This window comes from Micropterus dolomieu, linkage group LG06 (assembly GCF_021292245.1).
Source record: "Micropterus dolomieu isolate WLL.071019.BEF.003 ecotype Adirondacks linkage group LG06, ASM2129224v1, whole genome shotgun sequence".
In the NCBI taxonomy this organism is placed as follows: domain Eukaryota; kingdom Metazoa; phylum Chordata; class Actinopteri; order Centrarchiformes; family Centrarchidae; genus Micropterus; species Micropterus dolomieu.
Window position 1 is genome coordinate 9179921 of NC_060155.1, and position 25522 is coordinate 9205442.

Here is a 25522-nt window from a genome sequence, read left to right on the forward strand (position 1 = left end):
AAACATTGTTGAAGCATTGCTGGATGAGTCAAGTTACAGTCCACACAGTATTATTGGGATAAATGAGCAAACCTCTCCCCAAGGTCCCGAGGCTCTGTGATCTATTAAGGCGCTGTCGTCTCGGATGGTGAATCTCAGAGAGCGAGGGAATTTTTGCGGAAGAGAATGGTTGTGCTGACATCCTCTCTCAGCGCAATCCCTTGTCCTTGTAGGACAGAAGAGAAAAACAGCACCAGAGGCTGACTTGGCTGTTCCTCTGAGCTCTGTCATAAATCCAACTGAACATTTCTGAACATCTGTTGTGGATGATTAGCTCCATGGCTAGAAGAGTTTGACCGGAGGGAGTGAGACCAGTGTGTTTGGGAGTTGTGTGTGTGTAAACTCAACGCCTTGCTGATTTAAGAATGGGGATTTAGCATAATTTCTTTCCTCTTCTTTTTTCTAAGTAAGAGAGAGAGAGGGCCAAATTATTTTTGAAACAGGTTCATTATCCACAAAACATGTTACTGGAAATTATGTTGGCACAGTCCCGTGGGAATGCTAGTATGTTTCAAGGTCACACTTTGTTAACCCCTTAGATTCAGCTATAATGACATAGCAAATTGATTTTGAAATACATGCATGAGGTCCATTCAGAAGTAGATTTGTTCAGATACTCTGCCTTTTTAGTCAGATTCAGGGGAAGCCTGAATCTGACTAAAAAAAGTTGAAGCCTGAATGACCTCACATAATTAATAGTTCAATAGGTCGATAGTTAAGACATAATGGAGTCTCTAAGCTGCATACGTAACATCACGTGTACTCGTACCACCACCCTCTTTTTCTACATGCAGGTGCACTACAGAATTCTCCCTCATTGGTCAAGGTTCAAAAAGGTAAGGCCCCGTAGCCTCCTCCCTATAAACACTGAAATCCGACACCAGTGACATCACATGGTGGGTTTGGCTTGTCCCAGGCAGTCCCTGAACACCCGCTCAGTGTGTGAACCAGCTCTGCCTCAGAAGGATCTCCCCCTAAGCCACATTGCTCCATAGCCACAGCTGGAAACATATTGCTGGAGTGCCAAAAGACAGTTTCTCTGGTTTAATGAAACGCTGTGAATGGAATAACTGAGCAGGAACCGGAGAGAGCTTTTTCTCACAAACTTTTTTTCATAAGGCATCGTTCAGGGATAATCTTTCGTGGGTACTGCTGGATTTTCTTTTATAGGATTTGGATACTCTCTCTCTCTCTCTCTCTCTCTCTCTCTCTATGGAATAAGGAATAAAAGGAATTCATTCTTTTAGTGGAGCTAATTGACATGCATGGGTAAGTGTAAAAAAAAGTGAAGGACACAAAAGTTGTTAATTGTTAAATGCAGATACAGCAGCACAGGTGCATTTTTTGAAACTGGCTGGGCTGTCCCAAACTTAGAACTTCATTTGTCTACATATCCCTGTTTCAGGATGTGTTATTTTTCATCTCGGGGTGAACCTTTAACAACTTGCCTCTTATAATAAAAGTAACAAAATAAGTTGATGCGTTACACCTCAATGGTCAGGTATTTTCTTACCATTCTTTTGTTCCCTTTTCTTTTGTCCTTGCTCACTCTTGCTTGTTAAGCCAAAACAATAGTTTAACCTCGTCTTGGCTTAGCTCTATTGGCTGGCTCTCTGGCAAATTGCCCTGTCTGGTGCGAGCCCTCCCCTCCGTATTCAGAGGACTTTGAATAGAAGGGCCATAGAATGTCCCCTAGCTACCGCTGCTAAGGTGAGGCACCCTGCCGCTCTACTGCATTAGGCCTACACTGAGGCCAAACAACCTGTTTTTCCAGTTGTCTTTATCTCCCTGGGCAATCTGGAGGGTAAAGTTTCAACGACAAGAATTCCAGTTAGAAGGAGACGCTGAAAGGCTTTGAAATCCCAGATAACTGTAAAGGAGAACTTTTGGAAGTAATTTTATTATGATTTTTGAAAAATGTTTGGGCCTGGCTTTCAACAAAGTAGAACCTGTAATACATGTTTCCCGAAGTGTTTTTCTCTGTGATTATCAGCTATATCTAAGTTGAATTAACTTTTTGGGAAGACTCGACTGAAGACAGACACTTGAAAACTGTTTGTACCTTAATTACAACAAAGAGTAACCAGTTCTAAATGTCCCTTTCAGCTGTAATGGTGTCTTAAATCTTTGGTTTCTTTTTTTATTACAACATAAAACTTTTATATGCTTGTAGGAGAAACTTTTGGACTGAGTTTATCTTGTTCTTGGTCACAATAAATGTGCCAGTTGTTGCACAATATTTGTTTCTTAATATAAGGATCTGCTGTCAATGAGAAAAATATCCTTTTTACGACTTGCTTCTTTTCCATCAAAGCTGTCTTAAGCTTTCAACGAACATAGTATTGACACTATGTGTGTCTCGCTTTGTTTGGCCTTTGAAACCACTAGACTTCCCCACGTGTCTGTCTCACTGCAATGGAACCTGTATTTTCCTTTCTTAGTTGTACCAAAGCTGGGCTTGTTTAGTATTTATTTATTGGTTATATTTTTATTTTTAAGTTAATGATTTGGAAGTAAAACCCTCACTGTACAACTTACCCACTTGATTAAAAACTGACCTTGAGGCAAAACTCAAGATGGACACAGGTTAAAATGTCTGTTCAGCTGCTCAGGAGCGTAAACAAACAAGACAAAAAACCCGTCAGCCACAGTCATTTGTATAAACACAGCCAATCCCTGTCCACACAGAATGACCTTTAGGTCGTCCTCCTTCACCTCCACCATACAGGCCACTTATCCTAAATTCCACTTTTATGACTGTGCTTCAGTCACCTTGTCACCAGTAATGTTCCAGAGAAACATTAAGTGATGTCTGGGAAGTGACCTGAGGAAATAACTATGGGCCATTTGTATACTGCTCCTTATTAGATTCCCTGACCAAACATACAACATATCCTTCATTTAAATGACTGCCTTGGCTGAAGTCTTCCCGTTTGAATAAATTACTCTGTGTGGAACAAGTCAATCACTCAATCTCTCTCCCCATCGGATTCCTCAAAAGTAATTATGGGCTGAGCATATGGATTTTTCCATAGAACTTGATTTCTCATCATCGTTGAGTTGGGTGATGTGTAATGGCCTGTTAACGCATGATGGATCTGCTTAATCACTCTAGTCTCAGTTGGGACATGAAAGAGGTTGCTTACCATCACAGATCAATGTCTGTGAAGGCGATAATGTCAGTGGAGCCAGACATTTGTCTATGACGCATACTGTAAGTAGACAGAAAACCTACTTGCTTTTGTTGGGTTATTAAAGTTCAAAGCTTTGATGCTGTAGCTGAAGTGTAGACTTGTTTATGATTAGGTCTCAGACTTGAGAATGCCAGCAAAGAGAAGTTTCTCATTTGTTTTTGTGTCAGGAATTGTTGCCTGATGGTGACAGGGTCTTGAGTAGTTGTTTTATGATGACAAGGCCCAATTGTCAATCCTCTGTTCTGTACTAAATAACATGTTTATGTAGCTAGGGGTGAGTGTGCCAGATACGTCCTGCATAATGTGCGATGTCAATCAGCGGCCACCGCCTGTGTGATGTGTTAGCTGTGCTGATAGTCACTTTTTGGTCTCAGTTGTGACACTTCTTTCTTGCAGACATGCGCTCATTCATTGTGACAGGTGCTGAGGAGAAGGTTTTTAAAAAAGGGCGTCTTTAGCACTAAAATCACCAGTGTTTTGACAAGAACACTTTTCCTCAGCTGCCCCCAAGCAGAGAGCTTATTTGATTGAACTAGGTCTATGTTTATGCTTTGACATCTACACAGGCTTGCTAAACACGTTAAGGTTCAGACATAAGATCATGTACAAATAAGCAGACGGGGTTATTTTAGAGAAAGCGATGCTATTTTTGTTATGAATAGAAACTGTCTTGTAAATGCCAACTGCATCTGTGGCAGTGTAGCTTTAGCCCTATGTCTCTTTAAAGTGAATTGAAAAAAGTGGGTCATAGTGTTCAGGCTATGTTCATATTCAGCTCTTTCCATACCACCAGTCCTTTTCTTTACATAATATATTCCATTCTGCATCTTAAATGTATCTATCTACATTTTATTCCCAGTTATAGCTAGCTATCAGAGGCCTGTTTTGTGCTCATAGCCTTGCACCTTTCATTTAAACCTTAGCTCTGTGCATTACAGCCATGGGTTTCTCAAAGGGAACACAAATCTGCTTTGTCAGGGAGGACATTTCCCTCCTTGCACAAAACTCATTTCAATTCCACATCATCCCATTACACCTCCACAATGATTGAAACAGCCCCCATTTTCAGGGGCAGCAGCATTTTTTTTGTACTCTGTTTGTATGACAGTGCCAAAGCGTTTTTGTATGTTAAATGTGTAGCAATGCAAGTTGAAGACCGTGGCCATGGCAAACATAAATTCTGCAATGCATTAAGCTACTTTCTAAAAATTAGAAGACCAGGGATCACTGTTGTTGCTCTGTTGCTTGGTACCATTAATTTCCTTGATGTCACAACACTGAATTACTGCATGATGCACTGTTAATATCTTATATCTAATATAATTTTTTATGCAATGAGACAAGGTCTGATTGGTTGCTTGCGGACTGCCATTGAAGAGAATTAATAGTCGCAGTTTTACCTTGCTCTTGAGTATGAAGGGATAACTGTGATGCTATACTGCAGTAAAGCAAATAAAACTAAATGTATGCTTGATTTATTTGAAGTTTGGTTTTGGGAGTATAGTCATGTGGCTGATTTAGCCCTCTGCCTCCAGCACCACCCTTGTTTGCTCAGCCTCCCAATTTCTGAAAATACTCTGCTTAGACTCGACATTCTACTTGATTACTTTATCAGCTCCCCTGTCACTTCCTCCAAAGTCATCATTTCTTTTTCAACAGTGCTCTGCTGCTGATCTTAAATAGAAGCAAGCAGGACTTATCATAGAATGGAATAATAAGTCTTGGTTACCTACATACAGACTTGGACATACTCATACTGGCTTCGGAGGGAATGGCACGTGTGTTGTATATTTTACAGTGGGACGTATTCAGCATCAGTATAACATTTGGCTTTTGTTCATCTTGTGGTTTGTCCTTAAACACAGGCAATGACTCTTCTTCCTGTAGATCTCTGAGGTCCCTGGCTTGTTTTGGGAAGATTGATGGAGATTCATTTGGTTTCATTACAATGCCTGACTTATTTATAGCCTGCCTGTGCAGCGCTGTGGGCCCACTGTGGCCCTCTAAGGATGCTGAGGGCTGAGGCGTTGATGAAACATTCCTGCGTCCAGGGGGTATTCTCTGAGGAGAGCACTGCTTGTTTAAGGGAGGGCAGAGGGGTGACAATGCAAGAACCACGGGCAAGGCAACTGAAATCTAATTCCACTAGTCCTGCCTAGCTACAGCATTCCTGTTTTAGAGCTTTCACCTATCAAAAGCATTGCACAGTGGGTATGTTGGGCTATGTAATGATACCACATAGCCCAATAACATGGGATATACTATATAATGTGATCTGGTCCTATAACAGTAGTTACCACAAAAAAAGGGGAAGAAAAAAGCTCCCCTGAAACACTCTTTCATATTTTGCTTATGCACAGTTTGGAGTTTGGAGTTCCACAGCACCAATCCCAAACCTTTATCTGGATCTCCCCCTTCAGCCTCAGAGATTACTGCTTCACAACCCTGGAGCAGGGATGCTGTCTGCCTGGTAATTTGATGGCTAATCCCCTGCCTCTTCCGTACAAATCTCTTCCCTGATAAAGGGGTTGCTTCTACATTAGTAAACATGGGAGACTTGGCTGCCTAGGCTGAAAGTCAGACAAGAAGACTGGTCCGGGAAAGGGGAAGTAGAGGGATAACCAGTTCCCTGTTTATTGTTCATAGGAAAGCCCCTTTGAGTCTCATGCTTGGAAACTCAATTTAAGTGCCAAGATGAACATTTAATCTACCGAAATGCTTTTAAGCTAGTTGGTAATGTGATCTAAATTTAGGTAGATAAGGCAGAATGCTTTTGCTTGTGGTTTTAATGGTTTAATAGTGAGCTGCACATGTCTTGTCTGTACTGTGAGTTTTCATACAGTCATTCCATACATTGTTAATGCGCATTCATTAGCTTTTTGACCCAAATATGTTATCCTAATGATCTCTGCGCTGCTGCTGTGGCTAGACTCGTTCGCTCACTTAAAAGGAATTTACTTCCTCAGATCTTTCTTCACAGGCTTACACTGGCTTGTATGGACTGGCTATGTGACCATGCATTGTTAGAGTGTAGGCTATAGAGTTTTACTAGGGAGTGTTGGCCAGTGGCCCCATCATGATCTCTGTTTCCTGGATGGTTGTTCACCTCCTGTGACGGTGCATCAACAAAGCACTAACCCTAGGAATCAAAGCTGGCGCCTTCAGCCCAAACGTGCTCAACCAAGTTCAACAAGTCCTGGCAAGATAGCATTTAACCAGTCTATGGAATGGAGTCAGCTTGATGACTACAACATTGGTTGTGATGGCTTTTCATTTGTTGACCTGACAGAGGAACTTCAGGCGTCAGGTTGGATCTGGTGGGGTGAGTGACAGGTCCTGTCCCTGCTTGTCTTTCTGGATGTGGAACGGTCTGGTGTTCAGTCTAATCGTTGTCAGGGAGTGAGATGACATGTCAGGAAGAATTTGGTGAGATCTCTGTTTACAGCACATCGCAGACCAAACGTCACAGCAATACAAGTAGACTGCAGTCTGAGGGCTCCCAAGTTTTTTTTCACTTTGTAATTATTTGCAAATGTAAGCACTGCACTTTTATCCATACATCCTTGAGCAACATAAGGATATTGGTGGGTCAAAAGTTTTATTCATAGCACTAGCTGTTATTTAGAGTTCTTAATTAATTTTTCAACATGTGATTGTAATTCCTGAAGTGACCTAATTTTTAAGTGTTCATAAATGGTACTGGTTTATTTTCTGAAGACGGCATCTTTGGCATCTCCACTTATAATTTCTGCTCATCTTTATAGAACACTTCATCTAAATACCAGATTGCTTGATTGGATGTATTCGTGCTCTTGTCTAGAGTGGATTTTCACAGAACTATTTGATTAGTCAGTAAAATCCTTTGACTCACAGTCATCTCAGAATTTCTCTAACTGGATGTGCCCATGAGATCTGTGTGTGTGTGTGTGTGTGTGTGTGTGTGTGTGTGTGTGTGTGTGTGTGCACTGTGTGTATGTTTTGTGTGTGTTTGTCTTGTTAGTCAAGCTGCAGAAGAGTGACTCTACACTGGTGGTAATTGATAGTCTGGAGGATGTCTCAGCTGCAGGTAAATCCTATCTGCAGCTGTAGGGGAGTAGGGGCAAGAGTCTATATAAGTCTTCCAAGGACTAAGGATTTCAGAACAACTAGAGGAATGGTGGGGGGAAAAAGGGAAGACGAGAGAAGATAGTATAGCTGAAACACAGGGTGATTGTGGGAGAAATGTTTAATATGGCAGAGGTTTTCCATCACAGACAGTTGAAATTTCTTAAAGATTTCACAGGCTTAAAAGTACATTTAGGCTGTATTTTTCTCAAGAACATAGCTATGAGGAAAAGTGTATTACCCCACATCGTCTTGGTTCTGTATCCATTGCTTGCCTAGTGCATAAAGCTAAGTGCAGGGGCTTAGGTGTGGCTTTTGCTTCTTTTAAAACACGTCCATCAGATTTGTCATGGGAGATGTACTGTAGAGAGGAAGCGAGGGAGAGCCAGAGGCGGAGAGCGCAAGAGAGATTGGTCCCAGTGAGAGATTCATAGGTAGTAATGAGGTGAGTGGTGGAGTGCAGGTCGTCGTGTTGTGGCTCCGGCCTGTCAGTATAATGGACCTTGCTAGTCAGCTGGCAATCGATTGTACTGCTCACGACCTCGTCTGTCTGTTGTTCTTCACTCTTCCTGTCTGTCAAGCTGACATCCAGAGATAGAGGACGAAGCAGAATCTTCTCCCAGACGACAGATACAGTGTCCAGATATCTTCTCATTACCTGAAAGGTGGCCTGAGGTGAGGTATGGAGGTTGGCAGGTCTGACATCCAAGTTAACTTAAAGAGAAAGCGTCAGGAGTAACATCCTAATTATGTTCTGTTTATTTTTTCTTATGGCTGGTTACTATTAGCATTCAGTTGGTCTATACAATTTTGAACGGGACTTTGTTGCCTATCATTTATGTTAATTAGTGATTGTGTTTTTTATTAGTATATAAAATGTAAGAAAATAGAGCAATATGTTGCCAATGGGTTGTCTTAAAAAGTCCTGTTCAGTCCAAACCCCACATATATTCAATGTATGGTGATGTATAAAAAAGAAAAGCAAGTTCACCCATTTGAGAAGGAGAAACTGAGAATGTATAGCATATTTTATTAATAATTGACTCAAATGATTAGTCGACTGAAATTGTTACAGGTTTCTGTCCATTGACAGTAAATTAAATAACTGTTTGTGCTGTAGTCTACATTTTTATTTTATTTTTTTTAGATGGAACCAGCACATTTTTTCAATATTTGCTTGATAAAGGACTTAGTACGATTAACTTTGACGATTAATTTTTTATCTACAGAACAAGAACAATTTAGGGAACTGCCTCTGTTGCCAATAGAAATACAGTATCCTGCTCTGCTCATATCATGTAGGACTAAATATTGGATTAGACACTCAATAAGTACAGATATGCCAATTTAGTGGTGAGTTTAGAGTCTACATCTTTGTAGTTTATTGCTCTATAACATATACAATGCGAGCATAGTTTTTAGAACTATACATGTTACTTGAACATGGTCTTATAAGCTCAGATTCTCTGCTTCTCTTGCCCTTTATCGACTGGCCCCAGCCTATTCTGCACGCATCTCTTTTACATTTTAAATCCCCAGGCCTCCAGAGAGCGATGGGGATATATGGTTCCATCTGCTCCAACAGACTGGCTCATGGCTCAGACAGAGAGAAAGAGACACAGAAGGAGACCTGGCCAGGGAGAGAGAGAGAGAGAGTGAGAGAGGAAGAGGAAGAGGAGGGGAAATAAGGGGATGGAGAGAAACAGACTGACAGAAAGACGGAACGGCTTATTCGAATCTGCCTCTTTTTGCTAGTTAGACAGGGGCTGAGAGGATAGCCTTCTGGAATAGAAGGCAGGAAAGTTGGTTTAGGCTTGGGGATCCTCTTTTTTTCCACATTTGCAATGGCAGCTAACCAAGTCAAATATGTTAGGTCGTAACTGTTTCAGGTAGACCAGGAGTCTTGGTTTTTCTTTGTGTAACACAGTTTTTTGTTTCAAGGTGGGTCTCAGAATAGCATATTTTGTTTGCCTTTTAGAATCCTCCAAACACATTTCTCATTAAGGGGTCCTCCTTTATAAACAGAACCTTATGCTTGAGTTAGTGTAACCCTTCCCTGTGTCAACATTGGTTTTGTTCTTCTGTACCTTGCACCTCAGAGGGTTGGTTTTCCCCGTGTCTTTTACATGCTCTGTTATAAGGTAAAATAATAAAACCATTGTGTCAATACATTTTCATCTGCGCGTTTCAGCTTTGACTGAAGACCAACAAGCCCCAAACCATCCAGTATAGCATAACAATAATGTTTTTGTTTCAAAATGTGATTGTAGGTTACAATTGCGGTTCTCACCTCTGTGTTTAGTGGTTGTATGTTGTATGGGAATACTGTTGTGGACGTAACAGTTCCTCAGAATTTGGTTTGCATAAAAAGATGTAGTGAGATAAGGGCTGTTTTCGTGCTTGCAGTTGGACAAGCACAGACTATCCACCCAGCGAGTGATTGCCCATGTACCAATAACCAATGGTAGCAGTCTGACTAATCCTTCCATAGCCAATTAGAATTTTGCTAGTATGACATATGCTGTAAACAAAACTGTAAACATGCGTGTACAAAGTCAGGGTGCGCAATATAGATAAACTTGATTAAACAACCAGATAGGAATCTGGATGTTGATGCTAATCCATTGAATTAAATACCAGGCAAATCAAGGTATTTGAACACATTGATGGAACCCCCCCCCCCCTGAAAATCCAATATTGAATTAAATAATTTCTGCTCATTGATTTACATTTTCTCCTATGACTAGACATATTAAAGTTATGAAGGGTGGGTATAGCGATTTCTCTGCCAGTCTCATAGTATCATCATGTAGCCCAAAGTTAGTACAAAGTATTGTGGGAAACAATTACCAGAGTTGCTGCTCTGTCACTGAGCACTAGGCCACAGCTTGGTTCCCATGTAGGCCTTTGGCCCCTGCTGGCCAAAGAGCTTCACTCCCCGCCGGTACAGTCACTAATCTGGCCTGACACCAAGCTGATTTACAATACTCCCCTACCCTAAGCACTGACTGTCTAGAGGTAATTGATTTAGAACAGTAGAGACACCTGCTGAATAGTATGAAGCCCTCAAAGGCCCCCGCCTATGCTTTCTTACAAAGTTGGGGCCCAGTATCCACGTCTCATTGCCACCTGTAGAAAATAAATACACTTAAACCTGAAGAGAAAGGGAAGGTTCCCTTCCTTTTTGAGCAAAACTACAGAGAATAACCTAGTTATACAGTGTGTTTTCAGTTTGTATTGTATTACATGTTTTACCATAGTTCTATAGTGCTTCATTTCTCTAATACTTCTGCTCTTTCTGGTCGCTAAAAATCCATCCACGATATATCCGTGGATTGAGCTGAGCTGAACAACTGCCTCTGTTTGGCCAGCTATTGATCTATGGAGCTCTGTATTTGCCAGTCTTTCTGCTCACATGCCTTCACTCTGTTTGTCTTTTACTGGCGCAGGCAAGGCTTTCTGCCCAGGGGGTGGGAAGTGAGGGGCAGTTGAAGTCCTCAGCATGGTGTGTGTGTGTGTGGGGAGGGGGGGTCTCATGCCTTCTGTGCTGCCTGCCTAGTCATTTTATGGCACCATCTGTCCAAAAGCAAACTGTCAAGTGGTGACATCTTAGCCCATCTTTCTTGCTTGACAGTGTGAATTTCCTTTTGATATATATGCACATCTGCTGTTGAGAATGGGTCTCAGTTTATATTGCTAATTTAATGTTTGGCCATAGCACAAAATTATTCTTAATTATGCAGTAATTCATTTCTAGAACACTCTAAAATGTAAACAATCAAAAATATTAAAACTTTTTTTCAGTCTTTGAACTAGGGCAAGGCTATTGGCTGTGTATATTTTTAGAGAGCCTGTATTGAATACAAAGCTTTTTTAAAAAATCATTTAGTTTTATTTAGGCCCTAGCTTTGAGGAATTACAGGTTGGCCTAAATAATAAGATTTTTTTATTTATATACTGCTTTTCAAAAATATGTTGCCTCACATTCAACCAAAATAAAAAGGAAAGAACATTTCAATAAGAGAAAGATAAATGTTTATCTTAAGCAGAATTATAATCATAATAATGTTCATACGCATGATGATGATGATGATGATGATGATCCAGATGTTGGGATGTCAACAAAGGAGATGAAATATAAACAATAAAACATACAAAAGCCTTTATAATAAAATAGTGATATAAAAAAATTAAAGAAAATGTTTCCAACTGTGAGACTTGTCTGTGAGTTTTTAAATTTGATTTGATGGTACTATGAATATTACATTTCAATTCGTTTGTATTCTGTAAGTATAACTCTTAAGGTTGGTGCTACTTTATAGAAAGCTGTTTCATCCACTCGATTGGTCCATTTATACACAGCCTTGCTTTTATTTGATGAATGTCTGTTTTACATTGAGCCTGCTTTTTGATTTATTGCAGGCCCTTTGCCCAGCACTTTGTAGTGCAAGCCATTTTCTCCTTGCTCTGCAGCTCGACAACGCCAATAATCACTCTCCAATAAATTCAAATGGAAGTGGCACTCTGGTATGTCTCTTCTACTCTGTGTAATACATATCAGTGTAATACATATCACCTTTCATTCCCAGATTGATTTGCAACTGAAAAGATTGGTAGCCCCCCAGAGGTGATTGTAAATCCCCACTTCAGTGGCAATTTATGCCTTGTTTTGTTCCTGACTTTTGTTAAATGTTCACTCAACCAGACTAAATGCCAGTTGACATTGTATCATATGGGCGAAGCCAGAGTGTGATGGTCTTTGCATTCTGTTGAGAGGCAAGTTAGTGCCTGTTTCAGGACATTATCATGAACCTGGTGCATTAAGTCCAACTCTCTCGCGTCACAGATTACATCACAGTGCGTCATAGAGACTGTGTCATATGTTGTAAATGTCTGCATTAATTTCACAAGGCTGTAGTATTATTATACGTAATTATTGAAGTGTCTTAAATCAACTACCTGAATGATTTCTTTGAGTCATCCACACAGCCAGACACTTCACTCATGTGAGTGCTTTCATTGTAGGTCAGTGTAGTCAGTGCTCTTTACTTTCTATTGCTCAACTAAAGGAAGTGCATTTGTCTGTTAAAGGTTTCTTTCAGTCTCTCAATCTTCTGCTCGGCAGTAAAGCGTTAACAATTAACTCTGTGGAATCAGCTTGTAAACAAAAGCGCTGTAAAACTTGATAGGTCACAGGACATTACACTTTGTTATGTGATTTTCAATGCAGGACCTTGTCGCAGCCCTGTAAAAAAGACACACACCATCAAATCTGTGGATACAGCAAGGCTTTCAGAGTTGGAGGGAAAACCTAATTTTGTTACTTTACACTTTCATTTTATAATACGGTGCTCGTCGGCTTGCAGCAATTCCCCTGGGGTCTTCTGGTGTGTGTTCACTCCTGAGGCAAAAAAAGGAGCATAGACGTGTGAGGGTGAGCCTTCTAGGGCATGGAAAACTAATCAGGGGCCAAAACACTGCTGTCGAAATTCAGCTTGTAACTGTGTTTATGGAGCCGTTACTGGCTGCGCCAACACAAACCTCTCCGGTCTGGGTTTATCACCTCCAGAGACGGCCATGATTAGCTCCCCACACTGCTAGCCATATATCTCAGCTGTCCCACCTCCCTGTGCTCAGGATGACCCATTAAACAGAGATGGAGAAAGAGAGAGAACACGAGTAGGACGGATGGAAACGATGGAGTGCAGAGATGCTACCTGTAGTTAGTGTAATAGTAGTGTTTACTCAGCCTCTGCATGCTCTCTGTGCAGCTGTCCCTTGCATTGTCTGTTTGTGGACTACCAATTCTTTATGGGTGGCCACTCCCTCGCCACACACACGCACACACACTGGGGCTTATAACTTAAATGACAGGCGCTTGATGTGGGTGGCAAACAAGCAAACAGGATAGGTGTGTATTTTTTTTATTATATTCCGCTCCCCATTGAACCCACTCAATAGCTCTTTTGTCCTGCATGGTTTACCATTTGAGATGCTCACATCCCTTTGTTCCTAGTTAATTACTTCACTAAACCTCTTAGTTGTCTGCCTGTAATAAACTATATATAAATATATATGTATATGTATATTTCATCAATAAAGTATTGGTGCCATTTAGCATAACATTAGTAAGTGTGTCTGTGTCTGTCACCTCACTACACAGCGAGCCGCTAACAGCAGCTTTACGGTCAGAGCAAGCTAGCTGCTGGGTGCTAGTCAACAACATTGCCAAGCAAACTTCTTTTTGTAGTTTGACCGTGTCTTTTTCACACATAGCTATATCATTACCTTTAGTCGTCTATCAAGTCTTTTTACATACCGCAGCAACGCACAAGCATGCACACACACACACACACACACACGCCGGTGCGGAGCAGAATAGGCTGTCCACAACTAACCACTGCGCTGTAGTAACGTTATAACTAAATTTGAAAAACAGCTGCAGGCATCCAACACACTACGCTCGCTCGTTAGTTAGTGAGCTTCAAATGAGGCTTACCGTTCACAGTTTCTCTCCACTGTCCCTCAGTATGACAACATCGCTGAGCCTGCTACCCACATTAGCTAACGCCAAGTTAGCTAACCTTTAAAATAAACAGTAAAACAACACAAAACACGCCAACACTTCTAAGTTTGAAGCCCATGGCGATCTGTCCTACAGATGTCTGTAACTAACCGTTACAGAGCTCGTTACAGTTGTGGAACTTTTGAAGCACTCATTTATTAATTTAACAAGCCCTGAAGTGTAAAGTATGAACATTGCGGTTGTGGCGGTGCTTACCATCCTCCACGGTAGGCTTGACCAATAGCACAGTATTTCAATTTTGCGGTTATTTCGACAGCCCTATACATGATCTTGACAAATTGGACACAAGAGCCAGTGCTGCATCATAAATTGTGTTTAGTCTGATTGCAGTCCTCTGAATCACCACCTATATCTCAATTTTTGTTGAGTGATTCAAAAACGTTTTGGCCTCTAATGAATGCATGTTCCTAAACATTAGCTAAGCAGCCTAGGAGGCTTAAAGCTTCGATTGAGTGAACACAGCATTTCCTTTGTTTCTTCAGTAGGTGTCAGTGTGATAAGTGATAATGAGGTGGACGGAACAAACAAATCTTTGACTTTGTCTCGTCTATTATTTTTTTATATCAGGACACCTCATTGTGGTTAATCACCTAGTTGTGTTTGCATAAACACAATTTATATCCAATAAAAAAAAATCTGTTCTCCGTCAACTATTGTAATTGTGCCAACTGTATCCATTCTGGCTGAGGCAGCCTCAGATAGTCACTAGTGAGTTAGATCAAAGTCAAAGCTCAGGAAATGGCTAACAAAAAGGCAATAGAAGTAGTTCTTGTTACTACAGATGTTGCTGGAGTTTTTGACCTCTTAAGACTTTTTTTTCTTCTTCATGCACCTTGGAAGTAAGTGAGATTGTGACAGAAATCCCTACTTTGCTTTAACAAGAAGGCAATGTTAGACTTGAGGGGTAATTCAATTCAGTCTAAATTTTTTTTCTACAATGCCATTATTTTATCACAGATATGTAGAACTTTGGTAGGCTTTATGTTGTGGCATACTGGTTTTATATAATCTACTCTAGTTGAAAAACAATTTAGCTCCTTAATTCATCCTGCCTATTTATTGTGATTATTAGGATCTCAATTTCTGGTGAAATAATCTGGATATTAGCCATCATTATGCAGCGCTATCTCTTTCTCTTTAATACACACTTTCCTCTCTTACTTTCACACACTAACCAGGCTTCAGAATTAAATCATTACCAAGACAGAAGGATTCACATACTATCTCACAAGGGCAGACATCCACCCTTACATGTTCTTACTGTTTTTCTCTCGCTCTCCCACATAGCTGCAAAACAATGTCTCCCTGTGTGCTGAGCCACTTGCTCAGATTTTGGATCACACTGCACCACTTCCATGTTGTTGCCCTGTCCTTCTCTCAGTAGTGCTACTGCTACAACACAAATACCACATAGTGGCAAGTGTTGTCCCATAGTATTTGTGTGCAGCTGGGAGGCACCAAGCTGCACCGGGATAAATAAGTAGCTATATAAATAAAGAATAAACCTCGCTCTAGGAATTTGTCTCATTGAAGATGAAAAGCATCTGCCTCTCTCTGGCATCTGCTGTAAAAGATATCCCTCCACCGCCAAGGGTTTGGAGCACGGCGAGTAGCCAACTCTATCAGCTTCACTCACTCCCTCAACCCACCGACATGAACCAACGCAACACTGGCGTACATAAAAATGAGTGTCAAAACAAATTTGTCAGCCAACAAACTTCATGTGAGTTACACTCATTTTGCAAAGTGAACTTGGGGTATTTACTTGAAATAAAAATGGGGCCTAAATGTCTTTCATTGTGAGAGTAAGGGTGTGATCCAGTTCTTTGGCACCCTGAGCGGTGTATTTGTGTATCTTTTTCAGACTGCTTAACACACCAACAATGAGCTGCCTTCTCATTACCATTAAAGGTAAAGACGCAAGGGGAATCTATTTTTCCAGACGTTTTAAATTATTTTAGCTGCACTTGTGGATATTTTTCAAAAACGTACCTGCAGGGAAGAATATAATACAACTTGATACGATTACAGCTTCAACTTTCACTGACCATAGATGATGTTGGCAGCACACAGTGTTTGGAAATTCCTTAGATGCAAGTAAATTGGTTTAGTAGACATGAAAGACTAGAGGCACATTCCAGTAGATGACAAATAGTGATGAAGCCAGTGATACCTGTCTGCAACTGTGCCCAGGTGAGGCACCGGCGCTGCAACTCACACAGAGCATTCCTTCACATAATTTTTCTCAACCGCGCCTGTCTTTTCCTTTGCCAAGTGGCTTGTCGAAAGAGGTTAAATCAGAGCTCAGATGAAGAAAATGAATGTCTTGAAATGTTGCTTTGCTAAGACTTCTGCTTAGCAGAATGTGGTCAAAGAGGTGTATTGAAATAGCCACATGAGTAATGGGCAGCTCAACACCTCCACAGGCTTAAGAATGGAAAGTTTTTTTCCACAAGGTACTGGAGGCATTGTGTTCCTGACACTAACTTATTTGGCTGAACTGCATAGACTAAAGCTGACCGGCCACCCAGCAAGCCTCAAGATATTCCACATTGTGAGCGCCTCTCTTTCTCTTTTCACAAATATCAACAATCAGTATTGTTCAGTTGCCGCTATAAACTCAGCCGTGAGGCTGAACAGACGAGCAGAGAAAGTTTTCAATTCAGTTTCAATAGGACTCTTGTAAAAGCTTTGTACAGAATCATTGTCAGCGAGTCCTTGAAGACAAAAGTAGTAGGCTTATTTTAAAACTTTTAAAACTTTTCTCATTTTAGTTGTTTTCTTTTCTGAAGTACTCTGGAGATAATTCTTTAATTTAAAGAGAGATATCTATCCTTACCATATTGTGGTCTATTTTACAGCGTTATGATTACTCATCACATATGGCCATGGGCAAGTGTGTAGGGATAAGAAATTTAGATAGCTCAATTTATGGGAATACACGGTTGCTTTGTTTATAATAGCATTAGACATTGAAACTGCAGGCTATAACAAACTTAAGGTCATATATCTAAATCTTATCAGTTGGCTTAGTCATTTCCTACACTAAATCTAATTCCTAAAAAGACAAAGAATCAGTGCTTGTGCAGTTTGAACTGAGGGACAGCCTTTGTTTTTGTGTCTCCGCCCATTACTTAAGACGATAGAGCAACGTTTTGTGTTTTATAGCTCAGTTAATTATGATTAATTTGTGGTACACCTGCTGTTGTTGACCAGCCATGGCCCACTTGGGGTATGTATGCATACATTTTGTCATATTATGAGATCATGGCACTGTGTGTGATTTGAACCCATCTGGAAGACACAGTTTCAATTTCTTAAAGGGTATCATTAAGTGGGCGTTGGTCCTTAGGGAATACTGTTTAGGAGGTCCTCTGGTGTTTTAACTGATCCCCATTGTGAGAGGATAGCTGAGGAGCTTAATCCTGCATCCTGACCTCCTCTCTTATTTCTTCCCATGATTTCTCTGTAGCACTGTACTGCATTTGTTTCCTAACTCTTCTGCTGATGTAGTTTGTAGTTCCATTCGCTTCACTTGTATTTTCCTCTGCCCCAAGCAGGATTTTGTTGTGGGTATTGGGTGCCTTGTTGATCGCAACCAAAGATCTCCAGTGTTGTGTGCTGTTGTTTTCTTACAAGTATACAAAATTTCCGTCTGCTTGGTTCTGCTCTGCGACTTGCATTTGATATTTCTGCTTTACAGTTATTTAACTCATTCAAATATATGCAAATATATGGTGAGTTTGAATACTAATGTTTCTGTACTCCTGTTCTGCATGTGTTTGCTCTCCCAGGTGTTAGTCTTTGATCCTGTAGAGTGGGACGTGTCTAGCAGGGGACTGAGGAGGGAGCAGTGCCAACTTGGAACATGGTGCCTAATATTCACCTGGCAGTGCCCCTCCTGCCTAGAGGGGCGTTGTTCCTGCTTCTGCTGAGCTGCGTGGTGTTCTCCTCTGTGGCAGACAGTAAGTAACCTCATTCATCTGTGAAGTCCTGCCTTGCTTCCAGTACCATCTGATAATACATTAAGCTTCATGTATTTTGACAGCCCCTTGTTTGTTACACATATGGTGAAATGTCCACACAATGCAAAAGTTCAAAGTTCTTTGAGGATAATTTCAGGTGTATAATTACCTTATCTCGTGATCAGTTGAACAAATGCACCGTTTTGTTCCAAGGGACTGACTTTATTATCTAAAGTTGAATTTAACCCACTGCATTTTTTCACGTGAATTGATAGTGTGGACATTCATGGAGAACAAGCTTTCATTCTGTGCTGTGTAGAGCTGCATTTTAATGGAATATAGATTCCATTTACATTTGGTGTCTTTGGTAGATTGCAGCAAACAGAAATAGGATCTCATCTAATGCCTGTCACACAGTATAGAGAGCTTTCGCATTTGCACTAAAAATAAGCGTACAGTGCAGTACTCCATCGGTGTCTGTGCTCGGCTCTCAATCTGAATGACGCTTTTGGCTGGAAAAAGACGCTCAGAAAGATGTGTCATCATTGCTGCGCTTCTGGGTCTCGAGGGCAGCCAAGAGGCACTGCCCTGCCGAAGACGGGGTCAGGGACAGAATTAATTCAACACATGACCTCACCTATAGTGCTGTCATAGGGTCACTGTAATTCAATTATACCCTAACCCCTCCCATTCCTCCATTCGACCACGCCAACTGCCCTGTCCTTTCATACATGGGTCCAGCAGGATTGGTTTTTCTGTACCCTTTGCCTTGTCTCTCTCAGCACTGTGTTATCATCTGTGACTCTTGCGGTGTGTATAGTTTTGCACAGCATCAATGTGAAAGTGACCTTGCAAAAAAGTTTTGCACTCCTGTCTTTTTGCTTGTGGTCTGGCAAGACTGTAATGTGATTGGACCAAATCAGACCTCAGCTGAAGTAGTAATGCTTAAGTAAGACTTTAAAGATGTGCCCCACTGCATTGAAACCATCCCCATTTTTAAACAGGGTGACGTGTATTTGACTCTAGTCCATGCTGCTTTTCCTATACAATCGGAAGCAGTGCAATTTATTACAAGAGGTCTAATCCCCCCATTGCATCTTGATATAAAATGCTGACTACTAACAATCTCTTAAGAATTGTTGATTTAGAATTGCTGTTGATAAATTTTTTGAAGGAAATTAAATAACTTTAAGAGAGTTTTATGAATAATTGGCATAGGACTCTTTTTGACAACGGTCTGCAATGCCATTAAATTATTTATTGGTTGTGCACCATGTTATCTTGTGTACCTGTGCTCATCTATGCCGGTATTTAATTGCCGCCAAGGCGATAAACCAAATGTATTCAATTGTATGTGCGTTTTAGAGATCATCAAGAAAAAAAGTTAATGTCAGGGGGATTGAAGTTGCCAAGATATTATTTAAATGTGCTGAGTCTGTCAGATGCCTAGTGTGGCCCAGAGTGTGGATGTGGTCTTGATTATGAACCTGTGGGGTTATTGTGCTGCTTTTAATCTATATTGTGCAGATAGCTACATGCAAAGGTGAATATTAAGTAAATAAGCAGGGTGGCAAATGTCATTAAATATTTTGTCATGGTTGAATTTTATGTCCATTTGTCCCCATCAATACAGAGGTATTTAAAGATTAGCACAAAGCTAGACCCAACTAGCTAACTTGTCTTTTTCTGTGCAGTATCTATGAATAATGGCAATGCCCCATTTGCTACCCAGTGGCGCCGTAAGAGTTTAGCCCAACGTTAGTAGCTCTGATGGGCAGTTTTTAGGAGTTATGGAAGTTTGGGAGTGGGGGTGGCCTTGGAAGGCGACGGGTCCAGGGCATTCTGGTTGTTGTAGGTTTTCTATCTTTTGAGCAAAAGGGAATATCACAGCCCCTTTTTTCTGTTTTCCCTAGCACCAGTTTCAAAAATATTTGCATCTTTCTGCTACATAGACAGCCTAGTGTTATGAAAATACCATCTTTTTCTATAGGTGAAATATCCCTTTAATGCAGACAATGTTCTACAGTATTTTTACTTTTGTAAATCTATCCTTTTTGCTCACTGCATTTCTGGCTCCAGGAGAGCAAGATTGCCCTGGTCTCCAAGTTTGTTAATCGTATTATTTACGGATAAAAACACAGAGCCAAGCTTTTTAATTAACAGACAAAGATACTCTACTGTGGTCAAGCTGGCGCGAGCATTTTTACTGAAGATACACCCAAACACTGATATGAATAAGAAATTGAGAAAAGATGGAATTTGAAAAAAATACAACTTTTAGAAAAACCTGGCTCTGGTCCGAGGTTAACCTATGGTTGTAGTTTTATGTAAGCACACATAGAAAAAGGGGTAGACCTGCTGTTACTCAGACTGTAAAGCAAACAGGCATATTATTAAAATAAGACAGTTGGGGGGAGGGCAAAAATAACACCTACCACTAATGGCAGGGTTGTGTACATTTGATGCCTGTAATTTGTATGGAACTAGTTATGGGAACCTGATAGTTCTGGTTTAGATTTTCTATATTACAGGGCAGACACCAGACAGATATTATAGGCAGGGTGCCTGGCAAGTTTCTGATTACATGTGTTTGGTCTGGTGTCCTTGTGTCCCCCAGGAAAAAGTTCAGTAAGCAAAGCAACCACAGGTAGTGTTAGGCCTTCTTCTTGCATAGGACATTTACAATGCATTGTTGCTGGTTTAGCTACTTTTTTGACATTGTCATACAGTTTGTTCGGCGCAATAATTGAGATGGTACAATTCATCATGATTTAGAAGCACAAATAAGTACATGAAATCCTCCCCCAGCAATATTAGTGTTATAGCCCTGTGACATCATGCATCTTATATCGTCATTGACTAGGCACACAATACAGTGTGATTACTCTGAGTGCTGATCGCAGACGTCCCATCGATCCCCGGGGAGCTCAACCTAATCAGCCAGTTCTCTATGCAGCCTCCTTGTACACAATAGGCCACTGGCCCCAAGGTCAGCCACAAAGTCACACATACCCAGCACTTAAATGTAATGGTTATCTTTTGTAGTGCTGTCACTGTGAGTTATTTCATTGGCTTTAATAAGCTTTTGATGTATGTTTCTCCTATCAAGCCACTCATGGTATAATCTTGGGTGACTTTTCACGTGAGGTGCGGCAAGACCACCGAGGCCTTTTCCCAGTGGCAGGAAGATTACAAAATCACTATAAGTAACTTAATAAGTTTAACTAACTTTTATCAAACCACTATGCCATGACACAACCTTTTAGTGTCTTATACGTGTTCCCATATGTGACACCAAGAGATTAATTGTAGATTGTTAGTTCGATTGATAATTTCTTTGCCATTGTGTTTCTTTTGTTCAATGACCAGACCACTGAGAGCTTTCCCATTGTGCTTCTATGCTAAATATACATGTACTCTTGAAATATCCCTGAATAGCTTGTAAGATAGCGTACCATACCAGAATTTTGAGTGAACAGAACAAAAAAGTGCTTAGAAAAATTAACCAATAAAACAAGGTCTGTAGATTGATTTGGCAATTTCTAGAGCTCTGATGTGATGGAAGTGCCAAAGTGATTTGGAGGGGGGGTGGCCAGAGTGGGGGCTGGATAGCTGGAAATTGGATTGTATTTTTAAGTGTCCATATGGTCACCCAGTTCAAAAACTGACAGGGATAGAAATTGATTCTTTTTTAATTAAAAGTAACCATATCCACCTTGGAGAGCCACTTTGAGAGTAATGCAGTTAGCACACAGCTGTGGTCCACACTCATCATACAGACAGGCACACTGCGGTGGAGGAAGAGAACTAAACAATAGAAAACGTGCTCTGAGAAAGAAGTGTGGAAAAAAACAATATATGTGAGAAAAACATCAGCAAGATAAATTGTGGGAAACGCAGTTTAAAGGTTTGGGGGATTCAGTGGGAAGTTGTTGTTATAAGCCAGTGCAGCAATGTCAGAATGGAGGGAGGAAAGTGTCATCGGAGGTTAATGATGTGAGATTAATAGTTTAATTAGGGAGCTCAATAGCAAGGCCAGAGGCAGTCACCCAAACCCTCTTCTGTGTCCCGGATTTGGCAATGCCACAGGACGACAAGAACCGCCAGTGTCCTTTCAGAAAAGGGCAGATGGAGAAAGACATTTTAATTTTGTGTTCATAGAGATGGCTTTGTTGACAGAAGACGCTTAAATTCCTCGCTGTTCTTTATTACTTATTACATTCTCACTTAATCTAAGGATACTTACAATTGAAAAAATCCAGTAAGAGTTGATGTGGATATAATTTGCTTTGAAAGATATTATGTGGTTAGTATAAGAATTGAATTATACCCATACAGCTGCTTTGTCACATCCTGATCATCAGTTAGACAGTTTAGATTAGGGAAATTCAAGTTAGCTGGCATTAAGTAGGACAAAATCAAGTATTTTATAGGCACATTGCCACACACCTGTGTACTGTTTACTTTTGGAGCATCCTCTAAGGTGCTTTTAAAAGCATTTAACTCAACCCAAATAGCTTGTGGACATGGAGCAGCATAACACATGGTTGAATCCCAAGTGGGAACTATTTCATGGGAAAATGGTCACTGTAGCTTTTCAAAAATGCTAAATCATAAGGGAAGCAACAAAGAGCCTGTTTGCGCATGTAAAGCCAGAATTTCTTTGTTGTTCCAAGTGCCTACAGTAACATAATTTAATTTATCCCACATTTTTGGCTAGTGGAGAGTTGAATTACCTAAGACCTCCGGGCCATGTGGGTGAAAAGATGAGAACAATGGTAGGGGCTTTTTGTGGTCTCTGAGGGAAAGCTAATCTTGGGAAGGCAAATTAATGAGGTTAGTGGGGTCGCAAGGGGGTGCGTAGTGATGGATGATCAGCTAACCCCAACGTGGGATCTCTAAAAAAGCTAAGAGCCATCATAGCAGCAGAGCCCCCAACCTACCCCCTCTTGAGATCACTTAACACACTTAACATTTTCCCCACACTAGTATATAAATGTCAGCGTCCAAGCCAAGGTGACCATCGTACTTTACCCAGCAGCATTAACAAAGCTCTCCATCAGTTGCCCAAATCTCCTTTCATATTCCCACAGCAACTTTACAGAGTAGTTTAAATTTACATTACAAAGCTGGCACGCTATATAATTTATTATATATTCAAACTGCATTCAAAATGTACTTTTCCCTCTTTGTATTTTGTTTTGCATGCGAGTGTCCCCAGGTTGACACTTAACCACCCACACATGCCTTCAAATGCAGCAGCCAGTCGCCCTTCAGAGTGTCAGAATGGAAAAACGCTTAGTTTCATGACAGTGCAAATGAGAACATTTCATCAAGTGAAGTAAATGAACATCGGAGGTGATGTAGCCCCAGGTTTAAGCAGACGAGCTGTGCAGTTCAACTGACACATTAGCAGGCCTGTCTTGTATGTTAGGGCAAAGTCCTTTTAGGCAAGTCATGCCACTCGTCCGCCATCTTGGCAACGCCTCCGGGCAGCTATTTCGGACGAACAACACCAGGCTCCTATCTAAATTTATGGGGAAAGAGCCAGAACTGCACTTATACAGGTCACCGGGACATAAAAACTACATGAATAGAATCAGCATTAAAATCTGAAAAAAAATCGCTGAAAAAGTTTGACAACTTTTTTCCCAACCATTATACTTCTACTACACATGCGTCACCCCTTCCACGCTGTAGAAGTAACACAGGCTTGTGTTTCCCGCTTCGGCTGATGATTGGCTTTCTAGCGGGAGGAGCAGGATAACCGCCATCTTTACCGTTACGGGCTTTCCCCATAGAGTTGTATTGAGGATGTGATTGAGTGGCATGTCTCCTCTAAATTGTCTCTGGTTAGGGCCACACAAGTCATAAAGAGCCTGTTCATTGGAGACGGGGAGTGATTTTGCATTTTAAAATATTTTTCATTTGCATTGTCCAAGTCGTGTGGCAGATTATGCATCTGTTGTTTTCTGATGATGATATGGTAAGTCTCCAGCCAGCACAAAATTATGGGTGTTAGTATTAAGATGGGAAACATATAGTATAGTTTAAAAATTTATAACAAAGGAATCATATTGCAATGTCTGCCTTTATCTAATATCTGTTAAATCCCCCCTTAAGGAATCAGGTGGGTTGAAGAAAAAAAAAAACAGGTGGTGAGTCGTCTTTGACTAGATTTAGGTTGGGCACTCGTTTAAATACCACAGGTAATATAAAACCTCAGACTGCCAATGGTGTGATACCAGGAACACCCACGTCCTCACAATCAAAAAGTACACAATGAAGCATTTATCCTTGCATGTTTTTGAAACAGGTGTTTTTAACCGCCCACTCCACGCATTTGTCACCAAAGCACATTGTGTTTGTTTTTTTTCAAATGTCATATATTGACTGACAGACAAGAAGGGAGAGAGAGAGAGAGCGCAAGCTTGAGAGATACGTCCCCTCATTCGTAATCGTCTTGAGAAGATGAAAGCCATTACATTAATGTTGCTCACACTGGGAAGAGAGGAGGGAAGGGTAATTGCACTTAGAGTTCTTGTTCTTCTCTGCTGTCTTGAATAATTCACTGGCTAGCTGGAAGGCCCTATTGAAAGCCCGTGGTCCACGAGGGTATTGAGAATTTGATGCTTTTCTTTTTCACTTTCTTTTCTATACTATAGGTAGGTGTAGACATTTTGTCTAAAGTATCTCAGTGATGATCTATAGACACTATAATTCACAAACAAGAAAAAAAGGTTTTCGTGTTATCACGAGTGAATGCAGTGTGAACTGACTGTCAGTGATTGGGAGCAACACTAGACCATGCAGCAGAATACCTGTTCAAACGTGGAGAAATAAGCAAACGCCACACGTATAGGTCCAAGTGGGGTTTGAAGCCTTGATCTGTGAGGTGACAGTACAAGACACTGAAGCGGTGTGTCACAAAAAGTTAAAGGCCAAATGACCTGTGCTAAGAAATATTCACACTGTCTCACTCACCTTACTCTGTATATGTTTAGCTAGTTCACAGTGAAGGGAGCCATATGGTGTTACTGACACAGCAAGAACAAAGGGAGAAGCTGGTGGACTGCTGTACTGTGCATTGCACAATGACCATTGCATTGCTATCTCTTAATGTGAACTGTGAAATAATCTGACCGAATTGATAGATAAAAAAAAACATGACTGACTCATGTTGACCTGAAATACTTCAACACAGGGGAGATGATTATGGGAAACCCTGTTTTATATTATTTTGTCCCACGGCCCCTTCACATAACTTCGAATTTATGCTATACACATGTGTCATTTGGGGGGGGGGAAATAACACAATACTTTTTGGTGTTCAGCTATAAAACAGAAGTGCAGATAGTAAACATGATGTTTATTGGTTTAAACAAACAGCCTGAAGTGCAGTTGACTTTATCGGGGTAAATAACTTGCAGGGAGGCAGCTTTATATGGAATTAATTGCAAACAAGTTGCTTGCTAATGGCCCGAAAAGGCCTTAATGGAAGTGTTCCATTAAAACAACCAGTACTGATGCCATCAGACAAATTTCCGCTAAGTGTTGCCTCATGAAAATGATAACTTGCTAATCCATTATTAATACGAATTAATGGTTTTCTCTCTGCCGCGTGTGTATCGATC

General features: G+C 40.8%; 1 protein-coding gene across 6 annotated transcripts in view; it reads left to right on the top strand.

The window, feature by feature from the left end:
• Positions 1–25522, top strand: part of LOC123972869 (receptor-type tyrosine-protein phosphatase F) — a 166445-nt gene that overhangs the window by 42816 nt on the left and 98107 nt on the right. For 4 of the 6 annotated variants that reach the window (XM_046052593.1, XM_046052597.1, XM_046052596.1 and 1 more), the window contains exons 1-2: positions 1003–1308; positions 17718–17888. In XM_046052593.1, the coding sequence (XP_045908549.1) occupies positions 17792–17888 (97 nt within the window). In that variant the 5' untranslated portion in view covers positions 1003–1308; positions 17718–17791. Of the gene's footprint in view, positions 1–1002; positions 1309–17717; positions 17889–25522 lie in introns of those variants that run through there. The other 2 variants (XM_046052594.1, XM_046052595.1) reach the window with 1 other exon arrangement.